This window comes from Etheostoma cragini, chromosome 20, assembly GCF_013103735.1.
Source record: "Etheostoma cragini isolate CJK2018 chromosome 20, CSU_Ecrag_1.0, whole genome shotgun sequence".
Taxonomy (NCBI): domain Eukaryota; kingdom Metazoa; phylum Chordata; class Actinopteri; order Perciformes; family Percidae; genus Etheostoma; species Etheostoma cragini.
Window position 1 is genome coordinate 17,436,947 of NC_048426.1, and position 27,285 is coordinate 17,464,231.

At 41.4% G+C, this 27,285-nt stretch overlaps 1 protein-coding gene across 5 annotated transcripts in view; it reads right to left on the reverse strand.

Annotated features, from left to right (window-relative positions):
* Window positions 1-4,713: 4,713 nt before the first annotated feature.
* tiam2a (TIAM Rac1 associated GEF 2a) overlaps window positions 4,714-27,285 on the reverse strand; it is a 69,832-nt gene continuing 47,260 nt past the window's right edge. For 4 of the 5 annotated variants that reach the window (XM_034858106.1, XM_034858104.1, XM_034858105.1 and 1 more), the window contains 12 exons: window positions 15,175-15,408; window positions 13,811-13,879; window positions 13,083-13,208; window positions 12,501-12,609; window positions 9,562-9,741; window positions 9,162-9,280; window positions 8,549-8,657; window positions 8,121-8,179; window positions 7,920-8,022; window positions 7,610-7,703; window positions 6,053-6,207; window positions 4,714-5,724 (listed from right to left, as the gene is read on the reverse strand). In XM_034858106.1, the coding sequence (XP_034713997.1) occupies window positions 5,033-5,724; window positions 6,053-6,207; window positions 7,610-7,703; window positions 7,920-8,022; window positions 8,121-8,179; window positions 8,549-8,657; window positions 9,162-9,280; window positions 9,562-9,741; window positions 12,501-12,609; window positions 13,083-13,208; window positions 13,811-13,879; window positions 15,175-15,408 (2,049 nt within the window). In that variant the 3' untranslated portion in view covers window positions 4,714-5,032. The remainder of the gene's footprint in view (window positions 5,725-6,052; window positions 6,208-7,609; window positions 7,704-7,919; window positions 8,023-8,120; window positions 8,180-8,548; window positions 8,658-9,161; window positions 9,281-9,561; window positions 9,742-12,500; window positions 12,610-13,082; window positions 13,209-13,810; window positions 13,880-15,174; window positions 15,409-27,285) is intronic. The other variant, XM_034858107.1, reaches the window with a different exon arrangement.

Below are 27,285 nucleotides of genomic sequence, written 5' to 3' on the forward strand. Positions count from 1 at the left end.
GCCGCTGATGAGATACACCTGTGCGTTAGCGAGTCGCGATTTTTGTTATTTCACGCTGAGATGATTTTCGTTTTTTTTGGACCATATAATTTCTGTAAGCCTATAACTAACTTCAGCTGCCCACTGTACACAAATTAAAGCTAGAGGACTAGTACGAGCTACCGTTTCCACCGGCCTCGCGGGAGAACCGAGTGCAGCTAGCTAGGTGAGTCAAAAACATCCTCACGTAAAATTAGTTGCAGGTGTTGGACACATATTGTATAGAGCCAACAAATTTAAAACCTGTATATGACATGTATCTCTAAAATGCACCAGTTTTTGTATGATTGCGTTTTAAAAACTACTAAAAACATCATTGCTAATGTAAACAATGCAGTTCAAAATACCGTGTGTGTATCTAATATAAAACACTTGTATTAAAACGCGTATACACACAAAGGTAGAGAAGTGTCCAACATTATTTCAATGTATTACCATTGTTATGGTCTTTTTATGATATTTGATCAGTCGTGCTATGTTTTGTGTACAATATACATATGCCAAATAAGTCCCAAGAAGGTGTAGTAAAGTAAAAAGTATACTTGTAGACAATGCTTGTGAATGCTGAAAAGCTAAATTCTTAAAGCTGAACTGGATTTCAGGCATAATTGCGTAAGAAGAAGGTTAAGTAGTGGGAATGGTTTTAACTAGTATACATTTGATTTCAATGTTTAATAGACCTAATAATATATCAAACAAAAGTGGAATATTTTAAGTTTTATTTACACTGTCTTGAGATGGCATCTCTTAAGATTTGGTTCCATTAATACAATTGAATTGGTTAAAATGTGTAAACAGGTGAAGTTGTAAAGAAATGGGGAAAGTGGAAATGGTTCTAATAAATAAAGGCTTTAAAAGCGAAATAATACCAATATGGTACGACATTTTTTGTACAAGCTGATGCTAAACTGAATTGCCAGCTCTACTTTGGATGAAGAAATCAGAGTAATGGGTGGGTCAAATTGGGAAATCTCAAACAGCTATGTTCAATATTTATAAAGTACAAAAATAATTTACAAGTTGTATAAAACTCCTGATGAACGAACAATGTGGAACATTTTTAGGCTAGAATTAAGTATGAATCCCTAAATAAGACTTTATTTAGAATAGAAAGCTGTGATGTGATGCAGTATGATTATAAGGGTTTGAGGATGCAAAATAAAGAGTAAAAAATGAGTTCAAATGTCATGCTTATCCTTGCCACGGTTTCTTTCCATTGCCAGAGAAAGACATAAAGATATGTAGAGAGAGGCCCCGTTTTCACCTGTTTTTAAAATCCTAAGTACACTCACTTGGATGAGCGTGCGCTCCCATGTATAGAGGTTCAGGCCTTTGTCGCAGTAGGTTTGGTTCCAAAAATGTAGCATGTCGAATAAAAACACTAACACGTCATAGTATAGTTTGTTGCAAAAAGTCATAGCATAGTGTGACTTTCTTCTGGACATCTGACTTAAAAAATAATTTGCACTTGATGGGAATCGTCACCCCCACCAGTCTTTAAACAGGCCGAGCTAAAGAACACGTTTTTGACGGCATGAGGGCATGACAATTTTACTTTGAGATTTTTCAACTTTAATATGCATTTCCCCATTCTGCTCATTGTCCCCCAGGGGCTAGAAACAGCAATAGGTGTAAACCGATCCCTGGGTATCCTGCTCTGCCTTTTGAGGAAATGCAAGCTCTTATGAGGTCATAAGGGGCAAGGTTACCTTCACTTTCTCTGCCTTACACGCCCAGAGAATTTGCCCCTCCCTCTCTCGTCCTCAATCGCTAAAGACACAGAAATGGTACCAACTAAGGAAAGCTCATTGTGGGACTGGCTCTAGTGGCTGTAATTCTGCACCAAGGCTGAATGTTGGGAAAGAGAATTCAGATACGGTATTAGGTGACCACTAAGGTCCATTTAAAGCATCCAAAATGCAGAATGTCATGGTATGGAGTGACTTTCCTCTGGACTTTTCCAGAGAATAGCATGTCGAAAAAAGTAATGGTATAATATTAAGTGATATACTATGACTTTTGATGTGTATATTAAATAGTAATAAAAGACAGTATAGCATGTAAATAGTCTGTGTATATAATATGTAAAAAATGATAAGTCATAGCATTCCAAAGAGTGAAATACTGTGGTATAGGTGATTGGAGGACATTTATAGTCACGTTGACCTGAGCTGTCTGTCACTGCATTACTGCATAACTGTATAAATCACGCCAGACCTGAACCAAAGTGACTTGTATCGGTTACCCATCCACCATCCTGACAGCTTCACTCCAAAATGATTTGTAACAGATTGTTAAATTGTGGAATGACTCTAAAGTAGTAAAACACCACAAGCTGCTTCATCATCGTGTCTGGTTGTCCTCCACATCATGAAATAATCCTGTGGCTATATGTAAAACTCTGCAAGGAATCATTGTCTTACATAAATGGATTTCCTTGCATAGCCCAGCTTTAAGTTTAAGTTGTAAGTTTAGCATGTGCTCTGTACCTGTGAAAATCTCACTTTTTAGAGCATATTGTACACCTTTGTATACGGCCTACTTGTGGTGTTGTTATAAGCAAGGCAGCATTAGAAAAGTCAGTGGCTTATAATGACAGCATGAGGTTGCTGCTGAATGCTCCAGTGCTAGCCATATGTTTGTCAGCGTTGGGGTACCTACTTGCTCTGCTGTTTTACGTAACCTGATGTATAGATTTATGTGTAGGGTATCTGAGTCAGAATATGACATAATCACTGTCTTGGCTAACCCTGTACGTAGTTCTGTCAGATTCTCCTCCAGATTGTGGAACCATTGGCGGACATGTCTGTATACTAGACAATGAACATTGTGGAAGGCTTTGTTTTGTATATGTTCTTATTTTGATATGGATTCCCCTGGGTCTGAAATAAAGTTTATTATTATTTAAAAGTCTCCTAAAGGGTAATTTCACCTAAATCAAAAAGTGTCCAAAAGAAGAAATTGTTTTTTTAATTCTTTATAGCAAGACATGTTATAAATAAGTTCTATTTACAAGCAATGTAACACTCAAACTTGATATAAAGGTGTTTGTGGCTACAGCTGTACTTTGACTGGTAGATCAGTGTCTAATGTTAAACTTAAGATAGAAGTTGATATTGAGTTGGTTTTATGACTCTTTTGTACTTATGGTAAGTTTTAGCGTAAACGTTGTCACGTGGCTGTTAATCTCAAACATGCTTGTGACTACTTGGGAGACGGGAAAGATTGCATTTTCTCAAGAGAGAATACCCAGGATACCCAGGATGGGATTATACCTATCTCCTTTTCTAGCCACTGGGGGAACTCATGTTAAAAAACCTCAAAGTAAAATTTTCATGCAACCTTTTTTTTAAGCAGTAATTCAATTCACCTCAATAGAATGACATCTAATTGTCCTTGTGGTGATGCTAAATGTGCTTAGCCAAATGAAAATGTCCCAACGTAGCTTGGTTAATTTCACACGTCAGTGTATAAAATCCAAGCACTGCAGTAAAGCTTATGTAATGTGCCCCACTTCTGTCAGGCAATTAGATATTCTATTGAGGAATCACCTTTTTTGTATCCAATACCTACATTGCTTATGACAGCTAATCAGGGAATGGTGGCAAGTTGAGCCCTGGAACCAAGCTTGAGAAGAGAGACTTCAGCACTGCTTTACCCGTCAGAACAACTGAAATGATAGACTTTGAAGGGCAAGTTAAAAGCACTGTTCCCCAGGAGTCATTCAGATAAAACTTTTATTTATAAAACAATTCCATAAGAATGGGGCATTCACATTCATTGGTATTCTAGCATTAAAGGCATGGTAAGGTTGAGCTGAGAAGGTAAAGCATGTAGCAGTGGATTGCCTTTTATAGTACCTTTTTAGTACTTAAACTATGGCAAACAAAGCTTTTACAAAAATATAACCTGCATTTATTGCTAATACCTGCATTGTGTCTTACCTGTACATCGTCAAATGTGTAAGAATACATTGTTTCAAAGATAAAAACGATTTTATATATACACACAGGACACAAACAGAAATAAAACATTGGCTTTTAAAGATTGAAGTTTAAATCAATTTAAACAGCAGCCAGAGCTCAACATTTCAATGTATAAACTGAAAAGTACAATCTTCAGAGAAAAGACAATAAGCTACATTTAAAATTAAGTGGAAAAAATGTCAAGCCGTATTGCCTTTTTTATACTATTGGACCAATAGTCAATCTTTAGCCAGTTCAAGCCTTCACCCAAAAAGTTAGTTTGCTAAGATATGCATAATCAAATCTATTAATAAATAAGCAGCATTAATAACATTAAAACCTGTACAGATAAAAAATATTTCAAATTTAATGGGCAAACATTGTGGTTTAGTTGCAAAAGTCAATGCCCTGCCTGTTTAGGCCAGCCTGCATCTCTGACATGAACCCCACAGGTCTTTGTAGTCCACGACAGCCTTTAATCAAGTGCCATGAAAAGGTCCTTTGTAAAAACCAATGAGCTACAGTGTTTGCTTCTGTGACACCAAATGAAAAGTTTACCAACCCATGAATTTGTGACCTGTGTGAAGGCCTGCTCCCCGGCAAACTGTGCCTCCAAAAACTTGTTCCCATGGTTCTATATGCACTACAGACTTTTCTTCCTGTTTGACATTCTCTCCATTTCTTCAAAAGGTCAACCAAATAAAGGGAAACTAGGATGGAATACATCACTCAGGGTTGTTGGGAAAAGCCCAGAGAGCTGAGGAAATGGCAGGTATCATCATTGGGACAGACATCACTTCTGTAGGGGGAGAAACTGGGTCTGTCAGCCAAGTCTCCTATCAGAACGGATACTTTGCACCTAACTTTTAGTTGGAAGGTTTGTGGCTTACAAAAGCGACTTGAGTTTAGGCACAGCTTCACTAGTAGAGCCAGCAGTGAGCCACAGGGACTTTGGTCAGTCTCTCGCCTTTATGACCATTGCCCTGAGGCCCTGTTACAGTCAAGATTCGCTCTGCCCATCCAGTCCCCTATGAGGTGGTGGCGTTTCCAGATTCAGTGGCACAGATATCAATGGAGTCATAGAAACAGTCTTCATTCACTACAGAAGCCAGACTTTGGACGCTGAACTCTCTCTCCAACAATGTGTTGATGTCCATGACCCCTGACGACGATGCTGCATCAGTCTGGCTGTCCAGGGACATGCTGTATGCCTTCATGTTTAACAGTGCACCTTGGCTTCTCTTCAAACTGCTGGCTTTCCTCTTAACAGCATTACAGCGTCCTCGCATCAGTTTGGGTTGGGTTTCTGGAGTGTCCCCCACTCCCTCAGGTTGAACACAGGGAGCTGGTGCAGCGTTCTCTGAGAGTTTAAGGTGGAGGAACTGAGCCTCAATGGCGCTAGTTGGGGAACTGCTGCCTCCACTGCCCCTCCTGGTCCCCGCCTCGCTAAAGCCGTCATCATCATCACTTAAAATATCAGACTCTTTCACAGCAGAGGTGGAGTGGGTTTGCGAGCTGGATCCAGGTGTCTGAGGCCAGTTCTGCTGGACAGGGAGGCTGTGCATCTCAGAGGAGGTGCAAGGGGGGGGAGCCCCTGATAAACTGTAGGTTCCACTGCTCAGGCTCCCCTCATCTGAGTCTGGCCCCAGCTTGGGATTTCCAGCCTGAGCGGCGAGATCTCCAGGTGGCTGCTTACACAACCAGGAAGTCCTGGTGGAACCTAGTAACAAACGTGGCGATGGAAGTTAGAAAGACCACTCTTATCTGAGCAAAACTCTTGCACCCTCAGCCCCTCTAGCATTTTATGACCTAAAAAGTGAGATATGAATATAAAGTACATGCATACTTAGCATTACACAGTAAAAAAATGTAAAGGCTAAATATCAGTCAGCAAGAATCCCATCTCTGCCATATGGACATGTTTTTATAGGAAAACATCCCAGGAGGCAGTACCTGGTACTAGAAACAAATGTTGAATTTTGTTTATAGATCTTTAATTGAAAAATATCTACTGCATAAATATTTACATAATGCCTCTGAACGCTCACCTATTCTGGCGGAGGAGGGCAAGGTGCTGCGCAGGGGGACCAGGCGCTCCTTACAGCCCCTCTCCAACGTGCCATCGCTCCTCATGTTCCGCTTCACGTTCTCCCTGAGGATGGAGCGGATCACCTTGATGATGTTGACCTTGTTCTCTGGCACACTGAGGCGGACACAGCACAGGTACCATAGTAACATGAGCACAGATATGTTAAACTTGATTTCTTAAGCTAAATATAGATCAACGGATTGGTGAAAGTTCCATTGTGTCCCCAGCGAAATGGGTGAGGTAATTCATTAGGAGGGATCCCAATTTCCCAGTGTGTAATGAGAATTACCACTTGGGTCACAGGCTTCCTTCTCAATAGTATCCCATGTAGACAGGTTTTACTGTTAAGCTCTGGCGTTGTGTCCCTTTCAAAGTTCTGTCGGGTTGACTGTGTTTCTTTACATCGTGGTGCATTTCCCTGCCAGAACGCTCTGGGTTCAATAGCAAAACTTTGTATTGCATTGGTGTGGGTGATAGAGCAAGGGAGACAGTGAGAGAAACAATGCGTCTCCCCACAGAGGAAAATCTGTAGCAGGAAAAGATAACATGCCTTGACAAGATTAAGCTAAATACAAAAATATGCTACATGAATGGGGGACACAATTTTAAATGTTCTAGTGGATATACTATACATTTTCTGTTCTACAACTATTGTAAATCATTACAGGTATAGTTTGGATGAGGATAAAGACCTCTAAAATGTTTGTCAGCTTTAAAAGGTGTTACGGCCCTGTGTAACTGTAACTCTTGTGTTTTCCTAATCAGGTTAATCGTGGACACCTGAGGGCCCTCAGGTGAGCTTTATGAGAATGGTATTAGCAAAATAAAACAAGCATTTCTTTTGCTTCTGTAAAATAGATTAATTAAATAGGATTCATTTTCTTAATTTGGATCATCACTTAGCCATTTTTATTTACTTTAATTAGGTTAGAACGCATTACATTTGAAGTATGTTTGAATAAATTACAAGATCATTCCAGCTGATCACCACTTAGGTCTTTCTTTGTAACCTTGACCATGCTTTCCAGCAACAATAAGATCTGTGTGACATGTCTAAAAAAAAGACATCAGAATGCTTGCTTTTCTAACACCATCAGACAGATTGGAAAAATCCAAGTTTAACCAAACCTTTTTTTGGAAAGAAGGAGAACAGTAACATGATTAGCCAAACTGTCCATAAACACCTATATTACAGGGGATTGTTTACAGACCAACGTTCTCGTTCAGTGCTGACCAACTGTACTTCCCATGGTTGTTTGGGTTAGATAATCTGGCTAAACGGCTTGTTTACAACCAGTCTGACCACTTTCATTTCTTGCCCCGTTGGAAGGCAAAGTGAGCGTGAGTACAATGTTATAACCAAAGAAATGGTAGGGGAAAAAAGCAAAAATAAGACTAAAAAAAAATAAACCTTAATTATTCTGTAAAGACATTAATTCTAGTATGTGTAATGAGTTCTATGAATGCATACCAACATTAATCATCATTGATTCCACCTGAAAGTTTAATCTCTGACCTGCTACACAGCTGGAAGACAGTCTCCGGTCTCCCTTCCACTTCAGACCTGGAGTGAATCAGCTCCCAGATACAGCTGCTTTCTGTGCCTGTTCCTGGGAGAGTGGGGGAATAAAGGAGAGGGCTTTTAATCACACGTTCCAAATATTTTATGGCTTTAGAAGGAGATGAAGATGGAGGGAGCAAAAATGCCAGGTGGGTGGGCAAGGAGAATGAGCTGAGGTGGTTTGTGTGGGGAAACACAAAGGGGGAGAAAGAACAAAAAGAATTAGTGGGGGATACTGTGGCCGTTGGCCAGCCTCTTACTGTACCTGCAGTATTTCCCAGTCTGACCTGCAGCGCAGAGAGTGGAATGAGCCAACGGAACTTAAAGAGGTCCGAATCTCCATGAGAAAGTGCTGAACGAGAGTTGGTCTGCCACATAGGGGAGAACAGAAAAATGCTAAGTTTCACAGCAAAGACACTATTTGTGGCTTGTGAGAGTAAACGAATGCAATAGACCCAATGCTTACCATCTTCTTCTTCAGCTTGTTGTTTTCCCTGAAGACCAATATCACCGCTTTCTTGAACACTGGTGAGCGAGAACACATCAGTGTCTTAGTTTTTACTGCGAATGCCTCTTGGGGAAAGCAACTGAAGGAGTGCAACCCACATAAGCATTTCAGATGCCAGCTTGAAGCCTTAAAGCACTACAGACCTGGATGTTTGAGTGCTATTGCAGACACAATTGTATGTGGCTCTACAGAAAACCCAGGACACTTGGATTAAATTTAAACATCCACAGGTAGCATACAAAATGGTCTGCTGTATGATTGTTTGTGCTCAAAGCCTTAAGGTGAAACAATGTCTGGTGTTTAATAGGTATACCAGTCAAGATCTTGATTGCCAGAAACATTTGGAGTGTAGCAGGGTGGAAGTTGAGGGTAGGTTGCAGACTCACCAAACACGGTCATGTCGGGGTTTTTCCTCATGCGACCCAAAGATGTATGCGGGTTGAGCCAAACCACTGAGGAATGCATGAGAAACTCTCCCATAGAAATCTCTGTGACCTAAGAGACACATGAGACTGTTTACAAAATTGGGAGAGACAGAAGAATAACAAGCCAGACTTTGGGCTTTCTGCTGGAGCATACTGATGTATGATACATACCAAGTATCCATCGCGCTCCACAGACACTACAAAATTCTTTTTGGGCATGGTGTGATAGCTGACTTTCAAGTAAACTGACATTGTACTTGTCTGCGCGCTGTTTAAATACATACCCTAGACTAGTACTGTATACTGCAGTAGTTACCAACTAAATATTTAATCAATTTTGAATGTATTCAATCCCTGTAGGCAATGTACAGAAGACAACGTAAACATCTGGAGCTAAACAGCCCCACTTTAATAATTAACAGATAGTTAACTAGGTTGAAGTAGTCAATCACTGATTGTGATAAGTATTTAGCCCTTGTAACAGGTGTCCTGGGAAACGGATCTGTACAACTGCCGCCGAGGCAACTTTAAATATATTTAGTATGATGATAAATCTAATGAAACGTGCATTTACCTCTTTATCGTGGCCACTCTGCTCAGAAACTAGCTGATCAAAAACAGAGCCGTAATCCTCATAGATCTTCTGCATCTCATTTATGTGGCTGGCCACCTTCTCCATGGCTTTCAGAGCCTCTGTAGGGACAAGAACAGAATGAAGTAACAGGGATCAATTCTTGACTGCATATGTAGGTGCTTTGCTTACAGTAGCAAGTTGTATTTGCTCACTGTCTGTGTATTGTGTAGGGGAAAAAAACTATGCCTTATGTGCCAAGATCTGTCACTTAATGCTCCCAGGCATGATGGCATGACAAGACAACACTAAAATGACAAGTGTGAACATGGCCTGTATTTATAGCACATCCTCCATGTGTATGGATGTCCACTTGTCTTTAAATCTAATTTTTTCTCCCTACCGGTGAGGTGGTAGTGCTCCTCACTATCAGCGTTAGTAAGGGACACCAGCTCCCTAAGCAGCAGGGGATACTTGAGAACCCTCTGCACTGGTTTAATCAGGTAGGACTCCAGGGTGGAGGAGTGCTGCTTGGTGGGGTTCCTCGCATCCAGGAATTCCTTGAAGGCCTGATCCGTCTTAGCTGAAAAAAACAACACAAGCTGAATTAACATGAATCTTTCAGCAGTTGTCAATATTTAGGTCCAATGCAATACCCATGCTACCATACTAGATTACTACTACATGTATTGCAGAAAAAGATTTCCTTTTGTTCCAAGACATTTTATGTCAACAGAGTATGTCAAAAATACCAGGATGTCCTACTACATCCGGTCACAATTTGCAGTGTGCTATTCTGACCCAGAATCCTCTGCACAGGGGAAAATACATCACATTGACTGAGCTGCTAAAGCACAGACTAATGATGGCTCATTGACAGACACCTGTGACAGAAATATGACCAAAAGGGTCAAAGTTCAAGGCCTAATGTTATGACGAACAGTATTTTCAATTGTATGCATTCTGTATGCAACAGTACATTCTTTGTAAGGGCACCTGCCCTTCGTACTAAAACTAAAACTTTGCGATTTGGAACGCAGCAGTTTTGGTGTTTGTTTGTTGATGTACTCAGATTGTTTCATGCATACATACTGAGAAATGTGCGGTATATTGCAAGCCAAAGTCAGATCTGAAATTGCCGTGTGCAGGCCAGTGCAGAATCATGGTGCAACTAGCTCTCTCCAGCAGGGGGTAGTGTAGGCTTCTCCAGTACCATGACCACTGCAGCATTTAAGTGTAAACATCTGATAATGCATCACATATACTCACCTCCAAGAATCATAAATTGAAGACACACGGTTTTTACAAAGAAAAATTATTTTCTTTAAATTGTTTTTAAATCTAGCAGAATTGCTGTCTTATTTAAAACCTGGTGGAAATGATCAATTTGGGACTGCTTAGCTCAGAAGAAGCCAAAAGCATTGTGTGAAATGGCTGGTATAATACAGAATCAGCCTGCTGTAAAGGTGATGACATTTTCCCTGAGCAGTATGCTTCCACGACGCTTACTGAGGGGGGCCATTAAAGTATTAATTATAGCACTCCCAGCCAAAGAAAGGCAGCTGCATCGACACCTCCTAGAGTAATTGGCAGACAATTAACAAGTTGACAAATAAACAGAAACTAAGGCAACCCAGGGCCCTTGGCGTGATTGGAAAGGGGGGGAGGGGGAGAGCTGGGCATATAATTACTTTAAGTGTTGACAAACTCCCACAGATCTCTTCTGATCACTTGGAGTTTTGACCACGCTGAGCCAACTACACTCTTTGTGCAATGTGCAACTATTGCCCTTGTTATACTTGGGTATTCTTATATGTACTGTGCAATTATTGTGCTACATGTTGTTCTAATATAGTTAGCGTGTACCATCTATAACACAGGACACTCGCCATTGAATGCTTTGGTAATAGAATAGGGTATATGAGGTTTTCCCTTCACACAAGCACTTGGAACCATTTTTTTGCCAAGCTGGGACTACCCAGACTTGAAAAGGAACGTCAGAAATCTATGACAATGTAAATCTTAAATAAAAAAAAAACTAAAATCGGATAGAGGCGTGTAATCTTTGACTGGGTAGAGGGTAGCACTTCGGTTTAAATTTGAATCACAGATTTAGTTTTTTTGTATGTAAGAAGCATTTTAGAAAAGGATCGAATAGCCTGATGGTGGAAAAATATATGTATAAACATTTTGATTGATCATGATGAGACTCTGAGACACCACAATATTGCAATAAGGGCAACCGGCATGATTGGTTCATTTACATTTTAGCATACTTATATTTAAACAGTTGCACATTTTGTTTTTTCCCCCATCTTGTATATATTTAAATATTTGTTCTTATATTTTGTTATTATTATTTTATGTATATTGTATGTATGTATATTTTGTGTGCTGCTGTAACACTAATTTCCCATATTTTTGGGATCAATAAATATCTATCTATTTTCCCACTGCAGAAAACGTTTATGCACCAGTGTTTCTCTGATAACCATATTTACTGAATGTTATGCTCCTCTTGGTAATTCTGACCGCTCAGGGACTTTTCAGATTGTTTTACTTTTTCCAATCCTATTAAATACCCATCTGACTTCGAGGAATATCCCACGTAATTCTAGGAATGGGGCAGATTTAAGCAGCACACTGGCCCACCCCATCCCCCTATGTCAGCAAAGAAGCCAATCTTCTTACATGTATCTCTTTACTGGGCAGCGTTCCCAAATAATGGCAGAAAGGCAGACGTCAAAGAAGGCATAAATCAACTTTAAAATTTCTACACTGTCACATGCTGAAGGCAACGCAAGGAATTATTGGGGCTCTTAGGTTGTAACGGTCTGCGGTTTGTGGACAAGGTTATCTAAAGTCTGTATTAATGAATGCATGTGCCGCTATTTGTTTATACTTTATCTGCTTATAAAACAGGTAATAGCTTTGCATATTTAGAAACTGTTGATCACAAAAAGAAAGGTGGATTTTGTTTTCCCGAACGCTAATATTTTGTGTCCTGGTCTGTGCATGATAATGGAGATGGAACAGGTCTTAATAGAAGTGGTGAGGCATCACTGGCCTCACTTTCATCTATTTCCTCCCTTTGAGATATTTACTATTATACATAATTGATATGTTTCCTAAGAGAGAAAGCCAAACCCTCCAATAGTGAGTGCCATGCTGCGTCTGTAATGCAACATAGGTGCAAAGAAGCTGAATTTAGCAGGGGTGTGGGACACTATGAATGAGTATGTGTCGGCAGATGTATTATGTCAATACTCTATTTTACTTTGTGCTGGACGCTTATGTGTATTTAGGCCATCATGTAGTCTTCATGTGTTCAGCTGTGTGTACCTCTCTCCAGGACCTTCTGGACCTTGATGTGGTTGGCACAGAAGCCGCTGTAGAGCTTGAAGTGATCAGCGTAGTAGAGGAACGAACCCCCAAGAGAAAACAGCAGCTTCTGTTAACCAAGAGAGTGTGAGAGAAAAACAACGGCAGGAACTGAGTGTTACTTCACAAAGCCAAATAAGCACAGAGAGAGGGAATGAAAGAGTGCGAACATATGAAGTCATGACCGAAGCACTCTGTCCTCCCTCAGGAGACTACCCAAATGCCCCCTCTGTCCTCTCCCTTCTCACCTAACCTCTCGAGTACACCAGCTTTCAACAGCTCACAATCCAACCAGTGAACTGCCACCTCGATCAATAGACCCCACACATTGTCATGTCAAGCCTACAAATCAGCCTGTGATGCTCCTGTCACACCACCTTAGTTATTTATAAACATCAAGATCTCAAAGATCATACCTTTCTTCAAAAAAGTGGCTAAAATCACCTGGTTTGAGAAGAATGTCTGTATACTAATTCTCATGGAATCCCCACACTTTGGACATTTAATCAATAAGAGTGAGGTGTGTGTGTGTGTGAGTGAGACCTTGAACTGTGAGGGGGTCTCAAGAGTGCTGAAGTCAGGCGAGGAGGCAATCCTCTCCTCCAGGGTCTGTAGAAAGACCCTCTGGAAGTCCAACATCTCTGGCAGGCTGCCGAACAGACTGTCCATCTGAGGAGGAGACAGGGTCAGAGGGTTTGTTGAGATAATGAATAAAAAGAGGTGAAGACAGAAGAGGTAGTATGGAAGTGTGGGAAGGTAATGGATAAGGATGTATGAGGGAATAAAATAGAGAAAGGAGGGGGGAAAGGGTGAAGGAAGGAATATAAGGCTACAAGAAAAAAAAGGGGTAAGAGACGCTTAGGGACGAGCTATGGCCCTGCTAGAAAATGCAGCGCACACTCTCTGACACATACAGTACCTAGAGTCAACATATCCCTTCATTAAAAAACCAACAGGCTCTTGTCCACTTTCTGCCTGGACACGTCCCACTGTCCCATTAATGCCTTTTAATTTGCCCCAGTGTGCAGCGGCATTTACCCTTAAACTAATCTTTATTATTGGTGTGTCCCAGTGTGACATAAGAAGGTCAGTGTAGGGGAATGCTAATTTGTCCTCCAGCCAATCAGGGAGCTATGTCCTAACAGAGTTTATCAACATCACCTCTGGGTAACTCAATAAACTCCATATCCTATATAGCCTCAACATCTCCTCGGACACACCTCCAGACGCTAAAGCTCTCATAAGGCTACACCCACACCCACCCACCCTACCTCGTCCAATGTGAGGAAGGTTTCATTCTGCAGGGGTTTCAGGTAGATCTCGAACAAACAGGCCAAGTCCTGTGCACAAAAAATAGAGAAGGTCAAAGACAATGAATCAAACAATTAAGTCAAATCAATTCCATCATTAGATTACTAGATTATTATTAGATATTTTTTCCTTTATAACCTCCAACTGTCTTCTTCCAATAGTCCCTTAGCCTCTTTCCTCCATCTTGTCCCTCCACCCCCACTACTTTGATTTGGCTGTAGTCTTGGTTTCAGTGTAGATATTCTCATTAGGTTGATTTATGAGCCTCCTCCTCCTCCTCATCCCCTTCCCCAAACTACCTCAGTCGCTGCTGGTGCATGGATACGGGCGAGCATGCCCGCATCAAGGCACTATGGGAAGACAATCTTCTCACTCAATTACAAATCAACGGCCAGCAATGAAATGAAAGAGGCAAGGGAAAAAATGCCAGCCATGACAAGTGTTGCAGAGTCAAGAAGATCATGAATGTGGCTTTTTAATGCATGTCAGGAAAGAAAAGGTCAAACCGGAAAACACGATGGCAGCAACATGATTGGGCGGGAAGAAGATAAATAAGACAAGAAAGGAGGAGGAGAGATGGAGAACTAAATGTGACACAGGAAACAGTTTCCGTTTAATTTCTTCTGTTGTTTTTTAATGTCCCACGTCACTCCAAAGCATATCTTATAATAAATTTGAAGTTCAGCATTTTGGGAAATACACATTCACTTTCTTGCTAAAACTTAGATAAGAAAATGTATATCACCCTGGATCCAGCACCCAGTTCTGTCAAAAGGTAATAAAATCCATCTAACCGCACCACTCACTAATTGGCTTGTTATACTCTCTTTTTTTCCATTTGTACAAAAAACAAAGTGTAAAAAACAACTAACCACCCCCCCCCCCCATAAAACCCCAACTTCCCGTTGTTATTACGTCAGTTTTAACAAATTCAACTACATAGATTAATTAAAATAGTTAATTAGTAAGCTTTAGGTGCTGACAGGCCGATTTTGTTATCTTACGAGACTAGCTTTTTCAGTTTTTATGCTAAGCTAATTTATCCAACAGTTTCTCACAGATTCATCATACAGAACTGATTGAGTTAGAAGATGAGAGCGCCATTTCCCAAAATGTTTAATTCTTCCGCCCTTAAGGAATTCGCATTTGCAAGTGATAATGACTATTATTTTAAATGATAGTGCGTCCAGTAAAAACATAGCGGTCCAGTCAATCTTGGTATTAAAAACACAGTGAAACTGATTTAAATAATTTGAATAAACATTCATGTTCGTTTCTTATAAGAAATTCTAATGTGACAGCAATCAAAGCTTTGCAATCTCACCTTGACATAGGACTTTTCTGTGTCCACCAGCTCCTGGATGACCTTGCATAGCCTCTCAGTGGCACTCATATGCTTTGGGCAAGGTCTGAGCAGGGGGGCCTCTCGCGTGGGACCCGAGCATAACTCCCCTTCCTGCCTCACTGGAGGTTCTTTGGTGCTGTCCATCAAACCCCCAGGGCCTGAGCTCATCCCTTCCTGGAAGGACTGGTAGAGAGTACACACTGTGTCCACGCTCTGGGGGAGGGGAGGAGAGAGAGGTGTGTATTTAGGTTAGGCAGCTCAGCGATTAGAACAGCCAGCTGGACAAAATAAGCAACACCCTTGTTATAAAAAACTGAATTACATGCATGCACCCACAGGCATGTATCTGCAAAGGAACATGTTCTCCAGGATCTATTAAAATGAAAAAACAAGTATTTTACCTCCCTTATTTAACAATTCACTATTAATAATTTCAGCTCAATAGCTGTATAACTTAATGATGCATCTATACTGTACGTGGCCAGTGATTCTCTTGGGTATCCTAAGAGTGTTGTGGAGATTTAGTTATGCACTCTATGCTAATTGGCTTTGCATCAAAGACTTTACAGTGCGTCTGAAAGACTGACTGGATATCCAAGCAGATAGCATTGTATCACATTACAATATTCTTCTAAATCCATGACAGTTATGCAGCTTTGCGTCGCAACAATTTAAAAAAAATGGACATCCCAAGAGGTCACATACTAGAGGTAGTGGGGGAAGGGAGGTTAGAAGCATCTATGAATCGGGGAATTTCTTTGTGTCCCTAGACATGCATAGTACAGCAGCTGGGGTGAGGACGTTGTTTTATTGCCGGAGGTGCACGCTGCAGTGATCGTTTCAAGCCAGGTAGGTGATCACATACAGGAAGGCCACAACGCCGCTTAAGACTTTACAAAATAAAAAAAATAAAAACGTCTTAATAAAACACCCAGGTTTATGGTGATTTTGGCTGTCTTGACTTCTCAGCTGGTATACAGCCACACACGCACACATGCACGCACATGCAATTCTCCTGAAAATACCTCTGCTCATTCACAAAAAGTAGTTTACACCAGCCAGCTTTATACGTCTGATAGGTGGAACCCCCATGAACAATTCAGCATCATACCATTACAGAAACAATTAATCTGCACCGCATTACATCGTACTGTATTGCCTGGTATTTGGAAATTAACATCAGCTGTTGGCACCACACTGTGAAGTCTTGCCACCACACTGTGAAGTCTTGCCTGCGGCGGGTAAGAATATGTAGTCTGAGCAATTGTGCCAGAAAATGAGCCATTATCAGCCTCTTTGTTTTAGTCCCATGGAGGTAAAATAGAAGCAGTGAGGGGAAAACCTCTCCCTTCTATCTACTGTATTTAACATTGTGGTTGTCATTGTATGACAACACTCTGTCAAGCAGTGTGGTAAATGTTTACACAATCTGAATTCTAATTGCTAACCTGGCAACCTACTGAAGCACTACTTCATCAAGTGCACCAATCTTTGCTAAACAAAAGCCTCATGATGACCAGCCCTCCCAGTGAATAACATGATGTAGAATCATAGTTTGTGGCCATGTCACTAGTGTCAGCATTATCAGGTTCCAATCGGCTGCACATCAACACAGCACGGCAGGCAAAACAGCTGCTTAGCACTCTCTGCCTTCCTGTGTGTGGATCGCATGAGCAAGCATTCAAGTGCAGTTCACTATTAAAAGACTTAACAGCAACATCTAAGAATCGATACACCTCATTCTGACACCGCAGGCATCAATACATACTTGTATGCAGTTCCCAAGCAATGTGTAAAAGATTGTATGAGTCATTCATCTCTAAAATGGGTATGATCTACCACCCATAGCCCCTCCTCCCATCCACTCCCAGGGAGCCCACAGACAATCAAGACTTTCATTAATAAACCTGCAACTCATCAGCTAGCTCTTCATGGCATGGTCACTCCAGAGACGGCCCTCCAATGCTGCAATATAGACTGTGTGAAAGTGACAGACTGAAACGGAAAGGCTAAGCCTCTTTCAAGTGATCCACTACCCACAGCAGTGCTCCACTCTAGAGCTCTTTGAATGTGGGATGATAATTATGAGGGGACTTGATGTCTCCCTCCGCGCTGCTGGAAGGATAAGGATGTAAGGACACACACACGCACGGACATACACCTGTACATGATAAACCGACTCAATTGACAATAATCCTCATCCATTAATGGTCAAAATATTTCTACAGCCACGCTCGCAGCTCTGCAAGCCACAGTGGTGATATAGTGGTGCTTACAGTGATAATAGGGTGATGTGTAGCAGGTTTACTCTTTACCATGTTAACTAGTTTAGCATATTAGCATGCCAACATTTACCAATTAGCAAACAAATTTACATTTTAGCCCTATGATTACCAAAATTAATCAACTTCAACTTCTGAGAGGATAGGAAAAATATTTTGCAAACATTGATTCTGTTCATGTGCACGCCTACATAAAGCACCTCTGATTCGGAAGAAATTCATACGGAACCAAACAATGTCAGCCATCTATAGCCATCTATCTGCTGACACACTATCCCATTAAATACCACAAAATACACTTCAGACACAGATGCTGCTGCCACACAGCCTCCATTCACTGATACACACAGGAAAACTCTTAAAAAAATAAATAAAAAAAAATAAATAAAAAAATCGATACAGCATAGTACTGTGATATTTTCAGTGGCAATACTGTATTGATATACAGGCGCCAAGTATTGATCTTTTATTATATACAGTGGATATAAAAAGTCTACATACCCCTGTTAAAATGCCAAATGATTAGACAAGCTTAAATCATGTCACAACCTTTTCCACTTTTAATGTGACCTATAATACAAACAATTCAATTAAAAAACAAACTGAAATCTTCAATGTTGAAAAATAAAAACCTTACAATAACCTGGTTGCATAAGTGTGCACACCTTCTTATAGCTGGGGATGTGGCTGTGTTCAGAATAATTAATCACATTCAAACTCATGTTAAATAGAAGTCATTACACACCTGCCATCATTTAAAGTGACTTTGATTAATCACAAATAAAGTTCAGCTGTTCCGGTAGGATTTTCCTGACATTTTCTTCGTTGCATTTCAGAGCAAAAGCCACAGTCCGCAGAGCGCTTCCAACCCATCAGAGGGATCTCATTGTTGAAAGATATCAGTCAGGAGAAGGGTACAAAAGAATTTCCAAAGCATAAAATATACCATGGAACAAAGTGAAGACAGTCATCCTCAAGTGAAGAAAATATGGCACAACAGAGACATTACCAAGAACTGGACGTCCCTCCAAAATTGATGAAAAAACGAGAGGAAAACCGCTCAGGGAGGCTTCCAAGAGGCCTACAGCAACATTTAAGGAGCTGCGGGAATTCCTGGCAAGTACTGGCTGTGTGCTACACGTGACAACAATCTCCCGTATTCTTCATATGAATGGGCTTTGGGGTAGGGTGGCAAGCCCGGTGGAAGTTTGTAAAAACAAACATCAAGTCTTCCAAAAGAAAAATGTGTTATTATCTAATGGAACCAAGATTGAACTTTTTGGCCATGATTCTAAAAGATATGTTTGGCCCAAAAACAACACTGCACATCACCCAAAGAACACCAGACCCACAGTGAGGCGGTGGTTGGCAGCATCATGCTTTGGGGCGGTTTGTCTTCAGCTGAAACCGGGGCCTTAGTCAGGGTGGAGGGAATTATGGACAGTTCCAAATACCCGGCAATTTTGGCACAAAACTTTCTGGGTTCCTTTAGAAAGATGAAGTTCACCTTTTATCGTGACAACGACCCAAAGCACACATCTAAATCCACAAAAGCATGGCTTCAGCAAAAGAAGATAAAGGTTTTGGAATGGCCCAGCCAGAGCCCAGACCTGAATCCAGTTAAACATCTGTGGGGTGATCTTAAGAGGGCTGTGCATAGGAGGGCGGGCGGGCCTTTTGTACCTCAATGTGCACGTATGCAGTGACAGAAGAACACAAATTCATAAACCTCCATCTTCCACACCCACACCCACACACAGAGAGCGTATATATGCTTAATTGGACGCTCAGGAACACTGTGCACATGGAAACACTTTCACTTAAACCTAACTAAGTGAGCTTTTCATCTACATTGCAGATACCTGTGTTGGAGCATGACAGGAAGAGGTGGGCAGAAAGAAAGACAAAAATAATGGAGGGAGGGGGGCTACACGCCATCATTACTCAGGAATTGCAATAGCCTCACAACAATCCCACCAACACAGCCTGACAGCTAACCCAAATAACCAATTAAGAGCAGAGGACGAGAGCCAGCGGAGGCAGAAGAAAAGCCTGGGAGCGCCAGGAAAGACAAGTGGATACAAAGGCGCTGCTGTGATTTTCTATTGAGGTTGTCTCTCTGACAGCTGACAGCTCTGGATCACGTTTCCACCTTGTCTCACCATGTATGCCCTTAAGTCAGTTTAGAAAAGATTAAAAAAAAATAAAAAAATAAAGTGAAGTGAGATGCTGTTGAGTCATTTTGTCTCCGTCAACTTGGTTTCCTTCTGACGGCGTCCAGCGGCAATTTTCATTTTCAGTCAACTGCCCTAGACACAAGTACTTACTTTCTAGATTCCCTTGATGTGACAGCAAAGGGTTTCATCACAAAATGCTGTACTCTTCCCGTCAAGGACAATTTCTTATTTCTATAAATGCAGTTACAGTTTAATTCCAAACTGGCCAAAAAACTGAGTGATAAGCTTACATATATGGCAGCCACATCTATATCAATATTGATCCAAAAAGCCTCGTACCCAATGTACCCACTCTCACTTTCAGGTGCAGGGGTACTTAAAACACAGTTGCATGCTAATGACGTTTTAATGTCTCTTCCGAAGAGGCCCCTTCAAAAAATGCATCTAATATTACAGCACGAATATTATTAATCTTTAAATTTTCACTTCCTAATCTAATCCCCTGCTCACCATGAAGAGCAGTCTGTAGAGCAGCCTCCACGCTGCTGTGGCCTGCCGCTGGGTCCTTCGGGCAAGCGAGCAGCCCTTCCTACGCAGCCTGCCTCCCCTGAACGCTGGCATGTCGGCTCCAGAGATACTGTGTGCTTATACAACCTAGCTGAACCAGAGAAAATATCCGCGACAAAATTAAATAGTTGGCTTGGCCGTTTTGGAGATCGATCTTCTCGCTCTGTCCACCTCTGATTCTAACGTGACGTTAGTCAATTCCTTCTTGCAATATTTCTTACCCTGCTCTTCCTGTCCCGCTCTCTAATTAGTGTCCAATACTGGTCATCTCTCTAGGCCCGGGTGAGAAGCCTCAGCATTGAGTACGCTTATGCCTCTGAGGCAAAGTGGGCTTTGATGGGGGATCAAGCCATTGATCCTGCGCTCTGGCGTTCTGCAAGCGTAAGCAGAGTAAAAGTGCTCGCTGCTGGCTTGTTTTGCATATCAATCACTAACGGACAGTCTGGCCACTTGTAAATAGAGGAGAATTCTCTTCCCTGGCAACTGTGTCCTCTCTTACTGTCCGTCTCTTTCCATCATTGCTGATCTTTCTACATCTCTACATTCACATTGTGCCATCAATCCTAATTCCCTCTGTCCATTTGCCTCCAGATATCCCCATTCCTCTTTCCTCTCCCTCTGATTCTTCCCCTCCGTTCTGGTTCCATGTGACCTCGGTGTAGCTTCCAGAGAGCTGAATGGAGAGGCCGGGGGCTGTATCCGTGTCCAGTCTTTCAATAGCATTAGTACAATGCAGACTGTTCTGGCCTGTTACCTCCACACACAGAGGAATGGCTGACTCAAAAATGGGAGGCTCTGAGCCGGTGGGTTGGGGGGTTATCAGGGGAGGAATGTCAACTATGGACCTTCACTAGAATTGAACGTGAGATGCATCACATATTGCACAGGGTATTTTTAACAAGGACTAAATAAACAAAGTCTCTGGCCACAAAAATGTATCTTGGTTTTTAATCTGGCTCTATTTTAACCACATTTTAAGACTACGGTAAGGTACTTTCTTGACTGGCATTCTAAAAGAAGACAATGAAGTGACAAAGTTCCTCAACCTACCCTACTAAATTCAGGGAGATGACAGTGGTAAGTATTAGGTATGTTATGCTTGTGTTAGCGAGACAGGAAACAAGAAGAGAGATATGAGAGTGCCATGCAACAAAGGTCCCCAGTTGAGACGCTTGGTTTGTGCCTTACAGCGTTTTCAGATATTCTGGCGGACTAGACCTCTGCTGAGTTTAAAAGTGGGCCAGATCTTTGATTGGAATATATTAGTTCACAAATCCTCATCTACCAATAAGAATGATAAATGTGTCATTCATCCTGCCTTGACGTGATGAATTGTACAAATGTGCTCTTCTCAAAAAGTCGTCTGAGGTTTTGCCCTTGATTGTTCACATGAAAAATGAAAATGCAAAGAATCAACTAAAGAAAAGTTCCAGTTCCAACACAACCACACACAGTTATGTAAAGTGGGCATGATGGGCGTTCCAGACGCTGTCAGACAACCCGACAAGCACTTCTTGTTTGAAGCATACTGAGGCCTCCATGCTCATGATCATCGCTGTTGGCTGTAATCTCACACACTTAACCATGCAAGATTTTAGCCACCTCGCTGGCACTGAATATTATTTAGTCTCATTAGTGTCATATTCCAATACTTGTTATGTCCAAGTGTTGCGTGTAAACACACACCAAAAAACACACAGCACAACTCTGTCAAACTGGGATATTGCAAGATAAACATGAAACACTGTCTCCATCTCCCTCTAATGCTCCAATGGAGCCATTATGTCCAAAGCTCAGTCTGCATTGCAGATGAAACGCTGCTCATATCAAAGGAGAAGTCTTGCACTTTACCAGCAGAGAAGCCCCATCACAGCCAAAATAGGCGTGGGGAGGGAGAGGATAAAGAAGAGGGTATAAATACAGGTGTGTCCCTAGCCTTGCCCATCCCTCATAGACAACAGCCTTGTCATGACACTATATGAGAGAGAGAGAGAGAGAGAGAGAAAGAGGGGGGGGGGGGGGGGGGGGGGGGGGGGGGGGGCTGCGATTCATTTGCCACGTTAGTGGGCAATAGTGCCATCATGCCATCCTCCTTTCAGAGTTCAATTCAATAAAAGAAGATGCATGCTCATAAATCAAGCAAACGGAGTAGTGTAGAGGGGAGAGGAAGATGAGAGGAAGGGCTGGTCCCGTTGTGCTCCACTCCAGACCATTTACGCCTTTTATTATTCTTCCCAAAACAAATATTATGCCGCAAAGTCTCAGAGGACTTTGGGAGAAAAGTGTGCTTTAATAATGAAGTCAGCTTCAGATTAAAGCACCCATTCTACGGAGTCCCCTAGGCTATTCAGATCCACTCCGCTGCATGACTGGCAGTACAAAGGCAAACTAATGCTAGCACTATACGCTATTCTCACTCCATCAAGGTGCCTAAAACTAAATGAAAAGGTTAAGTGAAAATTCATGTTCCAACATTAAACATGGCTTGATGGCAAACAAGTCTGCGTAATAACTAATGACAATCCCTGCTCTGCCCCCATTCCCTTTTTCTGAAAGCTCAACCTGGACCCTGAATTATCCACACCAGACAACTTAGAAAAACGTATAATACTAACAGATAAGAGACCCACTAGGCACACAAGGTGACCGTTAAGAGTGAATACATGCCCATAAAAACTGCTAGTCAGACCAATACAATGAGCTCTAATACAGCCCATGCTGCTGAGATTACATCAAGTGTAGCAATAAAGGTAGTAGAGAAATTAACACGGCAACCTTTTGCCTTACTCCCATCTGCCTACACTTTAAATCTTAAAAGTGAACAGTGGAGTTAAAGATTACCAGGATGGGGCTGAGTAGAGAGGGCATGTTGGGACAAACAGGTAGAAAACAAGAGGCTGAAGCCACACCAACAACGCTGTAAATGACACACTAACTAAAGGCTGACGTCCAATGCCAACATGCTGCTTTTTAGCAGGCAATGTTTACCATATTCACAATCATATTTTTGTTTTTTTGCATTCTATTTTGGCACTAAACACAAAGTACAGCTGAGGCTGATGGGACTCAGAATCAGCTAGATTTGTCAGGTATGAGGACACATATGACATTGCTTTGGATCATATTGCTCCCAATGCAACTCATGTACATGTACTCATTCAAAACAAACAAACAATATACACACACTATAAACAGAAACAATATAGACAGGTTTAGACAATAGTACAATGAAGAGTGCAAAGTATGCCGGAGTAAATTATAATTATTTTAGTTATTATTTTAATTATGGAGCATAGCGAAAATGATGCTTGAATAATAGTATAATGTTATTATACAAGTATTATATTACAATATAAGGGTTAGGGTTTTTTGCAGGTATTTGCATTAACCAAAGTATTGGACAAATTAATATTGAGACCTGCTGAAGGCACTTAAGGCAAATTCAGTCAGAACGTCACAGTGATAAGGATTCATTCTCTGGGCACCGTGTGTATGTCAAGTACCAAGCTTCATGACAATTCATCCAATAGTTTTTGAGATATTTCAGTCCAAACCGAAGTAGACCGATCAACAATGCCATCCCCAGAGCCATCCACGCCTCTAGCTGGGCTTAAAATGTAGCAAATAAAATTAAGGCTAAAATGCTAATGAAAGGCAGATTAAAGAGTAAGGAATTTTCTGGCTGTAAAACTACTCCAGATTCATATCCATGGAGATATTTTTACCAAATACAAACAGAAGGTTGTGGGAGTGAAAGTTTGCAACTGAAGTGTAATGACTCACAATACCAGCTGCTTCGGTAAAAACCTCCCACAAGCATGGAGCATATCATCTCTATAGTTACCGGCTGTCTGTCCCCTTTGACTTCTCTTTGGCAGGACAGGCAGGTAGCCACGTCCTGAGCCGAGCGGGCCAGCTTGTCTTTGAGGAAGCGTCCCAAACTAAGCAGCACAGAGCCTAGGAACAGGTCCTTCTCCTCAGCCTCGTGGCTGGACAGCCGGAACCAGCACATGGTCAGGATGGAGCACAGGGTGTGGGCAGGTGACTGGTCCTCCATAAAGAGCTTGATTAAGGTGTTGAGGTAGAGACACGGCCGAGGATCTTCATCGTTCACCGTTGGGGCTATAATTGGTATGGCTAATGCCACGGCTTTGCCAGGCATTCCCGGTGTAGTCATTCCAGCCAGATCTTGGTCTGGGTCCCTATGGGTCCCTCCATCACTCCTTCGTTTTTAGTTTTTATGCCAGCTCTGTTTTTCCAGCGTACAGTGGAGTGGACTGACGAGAGCAGGCTACCATTTACTGCACTGACAGCTGTAAACCCAGATTATTAGCCTGCTCACGGCCAGATGGCAACTGAAGGGTTTAGTCATAACACACACACACACACACACACACACACACACACACACACACACACACACACACACCCTCTAATCTAAACCCTTCAAAAACCTATTCCACAGACAGACATGCACCCCAGTTGGGTAACGTAGATTCTCTTAAATTTGAGAAGGGTTTGGTTGTAGCGCTAAGGAAGAGGGGATCATGTTAGAAGAAGATAATACAAAACTAATATCCGTAGGCATCTACCATATCCTTTTGAAGTCTAAGAGCCATGATAAGAGAGGGGAATAAAAATTGAATAATTCAACTTTCTGTTAGTCACACATGTACAAAAAAGTTTTAAAACACCTCTCAGACTGCTATTGCCCACTAAGACAAGCAAAAAAGAAGAGACCAGAGGAAAATAGGAAGAGGTAATAGAAACAGCACACAGGTTGCAATCTACTAATGCCTTTGTCTATTTAAAGACGTGTAATAACCACTACTTGAATCAAGTAAATGTAGCCAAATCTCTCTTACAGACAGAAAACGGCTTGTCCAGTCATAGCTCTCTTCATAAGTCCATTTAAATGCTCTTACTGAAACATTTAGTCTGGACAAAAGCAAAGAGGCTTAATAGGTCTGTCCGCTGTCTAACCTTTGGTTTAATACAATACATCACATTTACAAAGTAAAAATTATTAATGCTATTTATAGGATAAAATAACTTCACATTTTTCTACATAATGTAATTTGACATAAAAGTAACCTGCACCAACAGAATTATGATTTTCAAAAAGAGTCCTCCAATATATTACAAAAACACAAGAGAGTTTCTGTCAATCACCAAACCTATTGACAAATAATGTTAGCTTTATGTAAAATATATATATTTTAACTGGATACACCAAAGTAAGGCTGCAACTTATGATTATTTTCATCATTGGTTAACCTAAATAATTTTGTTGATTATTGAAGTTATTGTGTGGTCTATAAAATAAACCAAAGAAATTTGAAAAAAGCCCATTACAGTTCCCAAATACGTATTTATTTAAACTGTCCAAAACCAAAAAGGTCATTTGAATTGATCATTTTCATAGCAGGCTAAGAACAACAGCAAATATTCCCATTTATATTCATATTTTTTGACAAAACAATTATTCAATAACCAATTTCTTTTCATCAATCGACTAATCATTTTAATGATATGGTCCTATAAGACATCCTGGTATGTTTTGTGTGCATGGATCCACATGGTGTGAGTTCTCTACAGAGGACTGGGCCCATATGGTGAAACCAGACCATGCCAGATTATGTATGTGTGTGTGTTGCTGACATTTCAGCAAACAAATCCCCAACAAGCCTCTATAAAAGTCGTTCAGTTGCTCAACTATTGGAGATTAGGTGATGCATAGCAAAATGGATGCAGCTATTCTCATTTTGCCTGTACGCATCCTTATGACTGCTTTACTTCACCACACCAGCGCAATGCATGTCAAATCAATTTAATTTGAGCGGCGTCGCGGGAGTTTTCCGGGACCAATTCAGTTGACGTCTTTGCAATTGATTGGTTAAGCTCATAATGTTACCACAACGCTGCGCTAAACCAATTGCTATGGGGCTCCATAGCCAAACTTATCATTAAGTAACGCACAGGAATCACAATAAGTATCTCGACAGTAAACAAAATTGATTGTGCCGAGTAAGCACTTCTACACAAAAACACACACAAAACACACACAGATCACTCTTGTGTAATAAGCGTAAATTGGAATGCAACGAACCAATTAATCAAAGATAGTCAGTCTAGTGAGCCGGACGATTACAGGGTGTGACAAGAGGCTTGAAATTAGTTCTTCCCTTCCATCAATCACTATTGACTTTGAGAGCACCGCCTACACGCATGTGCGCACCTCTATGCCGATACATGTCTGATTTTCTACACGGTGACTCTGCTTCTTTCTCCTCGCCCCAGAGAACAAACTCATGGCCGTGCGGTGATTAAATTCTGCTCTTCGTGACAGCAAAAATCTGATTTACCAGCTATAATATCTCAACCTCTTTTGTGTGTGTGTGTGTTTTGCCTTCACAGTGGCTGACTCTTCCTGATGGAAGCAGGGAATTTTTTATCCTCTTGTGCCTCAATGTGCACGTATGCAGTGACAGAAGAACACACATTCATAAACCTCCCTCCTTTTCTCTCACACACACACACACACACACACACACACACACACACACACACACACACACACACACACACACACACACACACACACACACACACACACACACACACACACACACACACACACACACACACACACACACACACACACACACACACACACACACACACACACTTCATTCCTTAGTAACAAACGGCAGGGAACTGAGCAGCGGCAGCAGCAGTGGTGCAGTGCAGATCCCAGCTCAGTGTGGGACTGACTAGTGTTGCCGGGCACACAAAAAGAAACAACTAGAGCCAGAATAGAGAGGAGTAAGGAGACGAGGGCATGTGTCCTTTGATCCACCTCTTGGCTGACCTAGGGTCAAATGCTGCATAGTCTCTTCTGACAGAGGCAATTAGAACGAAGCTCTGCAATTAGTATTCTGGATATTTGGCCTGGATTTCCTATCAATGAATCATTGATGAAATAAACATCACAACTGTCTGTTCTATTTTTCATTTAGACCACATTACATAACAAGCAGGTTGGTGCCAAAAATAGAGTGCCA